General features: G+C 38.1%; 1 protein-coding gene across 7 annotated transcripts in view; it reads right to left on the reverse strand.

The window, feature by feature from the left end:
• LOC5568954 (titin) overlaps positions 1 to 4,787 on the reverse strand; it is a 43,921-nt gene extending 39,134 nt beyond the window's left edge. For 2 of the 7 annotated variants that reach the window (XM_021854101.1, XM_021854095.1), the window contains exons 1-2: positions 4,567 to 4,787; positions 3,409 to 3,845 (exon numbers count right to left, since the gene is read on the reverse strand). In XM_021854101.1, coding sequence (XP_021709793.1) covers positions 3,409 to 3,649 — 241 coding nt within the window. In that variant the 5' untranslated portion in view covers positions 3,650 to 3,845; positions 4,567 to 4,787. Of the gene's footprint in view, positions 1 to 3,408; positions 4,292 to 4,337; positions 4,433 to 4,566 lie in introns of those variants that run through there. The other 5 variants (XM_021854097.1, XM_021854096.1, XM_021854099.1 and 2 more) reach the window with 5 other exon arrangements.
• Between the last annotated feature and the right edge of the window lie 1,213 nt (positions 4,788 to 6,000).

The following is a 6,000-nucleotide window of genomic DNA, read 5'->3' on the forward strand; positions in this document are numbered from 1 at the left end:
ACTGCTAAGAAGGTGACATATATGTGAGGCAAAATTTTCAAATGTTCATTTTTCGAAGCTTATTGCACGAATGTTCTTTTCAAGGTTTAGTTACCATCAAAAATTAATAGTTTAATCATTCCTGTGAATATAAGCCATTATAGTCTAGTGAAACAATACGAAAAATCTCTTTTTGTTCCCACTATTGCCATAATTGGTACTACAGCCATAATTGGTACTTCTACCCTAAATAGTATCGTAATAGTCGCTGAAGGTTTCTCTGGAGCTTGTAGAATTGTGCATCAGAATTCACAGCAAACAAGATAACGTTAAAACATAAAGACGTTAGAGACCTTTCATCAAAATAAGAGACTTCAAGACCAACAATTGAAAAGGCCTCAAGTCCAAAATGTAAACAAATCGGGTTTCTGCTGATTTAAGTGTATAAGAGCCTATTCTTACTGTATCATACAATAGTCATGCAAAAATATGCATGAAAGTTGAAAAAATATAATTTTTCTAAAAGGCCCCATCTCATTTCCCGATAATTAGGATATTGATCGCAAATGCGGCCTTTTCCCAAAAAGGCCCCATTTCTATATTTACTTGAAACCGAGTTGAGGCCTATTAAACAAACATCAAAATTGCAACTAAAATTACGAAAAAATGTTTCAAATTTACTAAGCAGATACAAGTTATACTTCAGCCGCTCCGCTCCATGTATTATTTTACACAGCGATAGTCTCAACAGCGAACATAATCAAATTTTTCGTCGGGTTCCTGTGGAGTGATGTATTTTGTATCATACTACCTAATAATACCTGTGTCAGCATGTCTGTACTTCACGACTTATTGATAACAACACGACTTCGTTACAATTACATGAAACATAACGTTCAATTGAAATATTACTTCAATTGAACAAATATTTCCATATAATTGCTCGACGACACTCTCGCTTAGCACATCCATTATGTTTATCGATGACGATGATTGAATAAATCACATACTTAATCGACCGCACGAATCTCCTCTTGCTGCAGAGATCCCATGTACCTTGCTTTACCACGTAACACTCTTCTACACTTCAATTATCGTATTTTATCATGAATATTGAATGATTTTCAAAAGGCCACATCTGAAGATGATGAAAAAACAAGCCACAACTAGAAGGCCTCAACACATTTCAAGCATAATTCTTCAATCCGACGTATCTAACATTTTGATGGATTCGAGAAAAATGCGATGCAATATATTGTAAAGCATTTTAAATCCTATTTAAAATGTTTTGCATTTTTTCTATTGTTGTGTCTTCTACAAGTTGAAAAAAAGAACACTGTTTCTAACCACTATTAAACAATTACGATTAGTTTTGAATTAGATTGAAAAACTGGTGAAATTATCGAATAAACCCTTTTGCTTTGTGCTGCTCACATACACCATGGTGATTCGTCGATACCATACCTTGATTGATACATACACCTTGCTACATGTGTCGGTTTGACAGTTCATTTTTCACATGCGTCACGTCATATACACCAGTATAGTTTTGAAGTTGCACATACACCGATTTGCAAATTCCTTTAAAACCTAAAAGAGTTCGTTAATTCGACAGTTTCTACGTTCAACTACAACGAATATTGGTTTGCGAATGTTTCCAATTTCAACTCGACTAACAAGAGCACCGGACGGAGCTGTGAGTAACAAAAGTAGATGGAGAACAGTTCTTGTGAGAAATTTGGTAAGAAACATTGTCTAGAACCGAATACTGATGATGTTCCACATCAGTTTGCCGACGCGTCAGCTAGCTACAATTGTAGAAATCCGAATTTCTCGATTTCCAACATGTTTAGTGATTCGGAAACGGTATGACGTATCTGCTGATTCAAATTTTATGTTTTGATTCGGCATATAGGTCGCTTTACTATGAGCATAGGTACGGTGTATGTGCTAGCATGAAAATGTTGACAGTTGAGTCGCTTTACAAACACATGGTGTATGTAGCCAAATTAAAAACACTGAGTAAAGTGCACATAGGGCAGAATTTAAATTTATTTTAAAAAAATCGTAAAATGGTTTTAGGAATACTTTTGTTGGCTCAATATGTAAATTATGCGTTTGTCAAGCCCATGCATAGCAAATCTCGGTTTGTTTATTTTTGCAGATACGTCGGATTGAAGAATTATGCTTGATTTTAGAGTAAACAAAGGCGTCAACTCACAGGCCTCATCAGCGTCGGCCGGCGTCTATGGGCACAAATGAAAAGGGCTGCATAGCTTTTGGTGAAATAAAAGCCTCATTTCCTTTGACTCGTTTTTTAGCAGGATTTTTTTGCTAAAATGATAGTAATGAATATTCATAGCTATAAATCAGTTTATCCATCGACTTTCTGGACGATAAAATAACATAAAATGCTTAAATTCATAATTTAAATTTGATTTATTGTTTGACAAAACAAGATTGCATTTTTCTCATTGTTTACTTTTTGGAGATGAGGCCTTTTGAATTGTTAGTCTTGATTTTTCATACAAAAAGCGTTACGGAGGGGGGGAGAGGAAGTCAAAAATTTCTAATTTTAGCATCACGTAATAAATGGACGCAGCCCTATTTATTTTCTATTTCATACACAAAAAATCTTATCATGAGGGGAGGGTGGGGATTCTGAAAAAAAAAGATGTCTAAAGATGTCTAAAGCCCCTTGCCTAGTTCGATGGGCACTCTGGGACTAAGGTTATGGTCGATTCCTTCAATTATAATATGTAATCCGCATATCACGTTTATCCATAATACGGTTTAAGTGGGTTCAAGGCTCAAGAAGATGCTAAGAAGTTCACTAGACAAATAAAAGCTCACACTTTTCACCTATTTTCAAATCCATCGCATAGCTTTAATGTTTTGAAATCAAACCATGTAGTTACAACTCACAAATAAATTCTAATTTTAGCCCGAGACGGGATTCGAACCGCGCCCCACCCATATCTCGTTTCGTGATAAAAAGATGTCCTCTTAGTCCACTGCACCAAACTCATCCATCCCCATATTGATGAATAAAACTAGAACACAAGAAAACTTGCAGTTAAAAATAGAACGCAAATCCCCAGTTCCATTCACCTTTAGCATCGAAACGAAAACCCTCCACCCACTTCTACACCTTTAGATCCACAACTTGCACGTTCATTGCATCAGACAGCACTTCATGCTTCCAGCTTCCACCCGGATTAACTTTCGATTATTAAATAACCACTCCCAAGCATAACGTAAGAGCAAAATAATTATTATTGACTGCTGACCAAGTCAAAATGATACCGCAAAATGCAAACCACGCAATCAATGTGGAGATAGTGAATTATTATTGCCTTTTTTCCCCACTGGAACCACAAACCGCACGGTTCTCAGTGACTATGAGTGGACTCGTTTACTTGAAATTACCTGCATTCAACCCGGACAGCAACTTGTTATGGTTCTGTCGGCTGAGCAGCTTCAGCTTCAACGGATCCAGCACCGTAATTTTCCGGATGGTTCGCGCCCCATCGCCGCCATCGGTGCCTATCGATCCCTCGGGCCCTGGGGAAGATTCGCCACTGAATCCGGGCTCCTGTTTGACGTGAACCACACCAAAGTTCGATCCTTCTCCTGGATTTAGAGCTGCTGCTGCTGACGTAGTATCCATGGGGCCCCGTGTTGCTTTACTTCCCTATCTGAAGGAACTTTTTTGAGCCCCACCGATGAGCAATTCTTGTGAGCTCTGGAAATTTTTTCCTCTTTCTACACTGCGTTTTTTACATCACTTGAAGCATTCTTCCGATGTTTCACAAAATGTCCATCATTTCACTCGACTAATTCACTATTTTCAACTGGTTTTCTGGCTAGAAAGAACATCATTTTCATTAATTTTCTTCATTTTCAACTAAAAGCACATTTTTCGCTAGCTGCCTGACTGACTGACTGCTTTCTCGTCGTCGTCGATCCAATAAGAAAATTGCACGAGAGAGACTTTGACAGCAGCAAAACGAAACGAAAAAATCGCGACGACTACGTTGATCGGAGTCACAGTGGTTTGAGCGTATTGAAATTTGTATTTTATTCTAGTTATATAGTTTACGCGAGCCGCACTTTAATTTTTTTAACTTGTCTCGCAAAACTTATGATCTCGTCCTAAAAGCCATTGATATTCGAGCGTGTAGCTAATTGTTTTCAAGCTTATGAATGGATCAAAATCAAAACACTATTATCGCTGGTAGATAAAGCAGGATCTCCTCTTCAGCCTCTTCATCGTACACGGAGACGGGTTTCAATTCCGAAATCCTAACATAGTTTTGAATTGAACAGACCACTGTGTACAAAACCGATCGACTGACCGAACTGCTACCGCAGCGATGAAGATGGCGGGTGAGCGAGAGGTTGGCCTCTGCAAACATGCGAAAAAGGGAAAGAAGCACAGAAAAAAAGAACACGCAACCGAGAAAATCTCACGACGACACGACGGCGTAGTCCCAACAAGAAAATCGGAAGAATCCGCCGAAGCTGGAATCGAACCGCGGCAGGGCCTCTGCCCCAAAAAAACAATCAAACGCTCGATTAGAGAACCTTTCTATTCACTTTTCAACACGACAGAATCACACTCGCGCCACTGAAATGCAATCGATTACCGAACTACTTTTTACCCGATGTTTATCGCGATTTTAAATGCACACGTACGCAAATGGCGTTCAAACTGCGGAATTTTTGTTTTTCGATAGCTTGCCTTTGTGAAATGAATCGCGGTAGTACGAAGCGGAGTTCAGATTGGAATCGGTATTGTAGAGCACTGCCTGACCGACGTTGATGCAGAAAAAGTGAAGCCAAGCTGAAACACCCTCCTGACACTAGTTGTCTCGCTTTGGCATACGATGCGGACCGACGCGCGAAAGAGATAGCGAACTGTCAGATTGACAGTACGAATCGGATTGAGGTGCCAGATGGGAAAAATATCCTAAAACATTGCTACACTGAAAATAAAACCTTACCCGTAGTGGTAATACAGTCATCTCTCCCTTACTCGATATTTCGTATCTCGATATCGAGTTAGGGATCCATAGTAAAACTTGATTTTCATGGCTACCTCGATGGTCCCTTGGATCGCAGTTGCATTGATTTTGTGTTCTGTAACTCGATACCTCCCTAAGGGTTTATTCATAAATTTCATAACACTAAAAATGGCCATTTTCGACACCCACCCACCCCCTCGTAACGCTTTTTATATGAAGTTTTTTCAAATTTTGTATGAGCTGTAACAATACGAGGACACCCACCCACCCCCTTCAGCGTTATGAAATTTGTGAATGGGCCCTAACTCGATGGTCCCTTCAATATCGAGTAAGGGAGAGATGACGGTAATACAAAAGGGCTAACCCCAGATAGTTGGTTTTGAGAAAATTCGATTTGGGTATTTTCATTAGTAAATATTTCTGTCGCTTGTTCTGTTATTTTCGTTACGTATATTCAAGAATCTTCAAAATATAGTATGGTCAAAAATCGAACTTCGCACGTTGGTTCACCCGTTTTTAGTCGCGAAGCAGCCCGGATAAAAACGTATCATTCAGTGAATGGAATAAACCATTACTGTACAATATAATGTATTGGATACAATACAGCGTATTATAGTTGAATGTCGAAGCAATATTATTCATGTTCGGATATACAATTCAAAAACAATGTAATATATTGTAACAGAACATTGTATTGTTTTTAATTGGTTTTATACCTTACAAATTTAGTCAAATTCCTATTTTCGCGTAAAACAACTGTTGCCTTTTTCTATGTAGCTTTGCTGAAAGAAATAAACAAAACAAGTTCAAAAAGCAAGAAATGTTGGGTGGAAAATATTCAAAAAGTAAAAATAAGTAGTTTTTTAGAAGTCACTTGACATTAGATGTAACAACAAATGCAACCATGATACAGTTTGTTGAATTGTTTTTGTATTGTACAACAATACAAGAATTGCTTATCAAGACAATACATGAACAATATATCGTATTGTAT

This window comes from Aedes aegypti, chromosome 3 (genome assembly GCF_002204515.2).
Source record: "Aedes aegypti strain LVP_AGWG chromosome 3, AaegL5.0 Primary Assembly, whole genome shotgun sequence".
Lineage (NCBI taxonomy): Eukaryota > Metazoa > Arthropoda > Insecta > Diptera > Culicidae > Aedes > Aedes aegypti.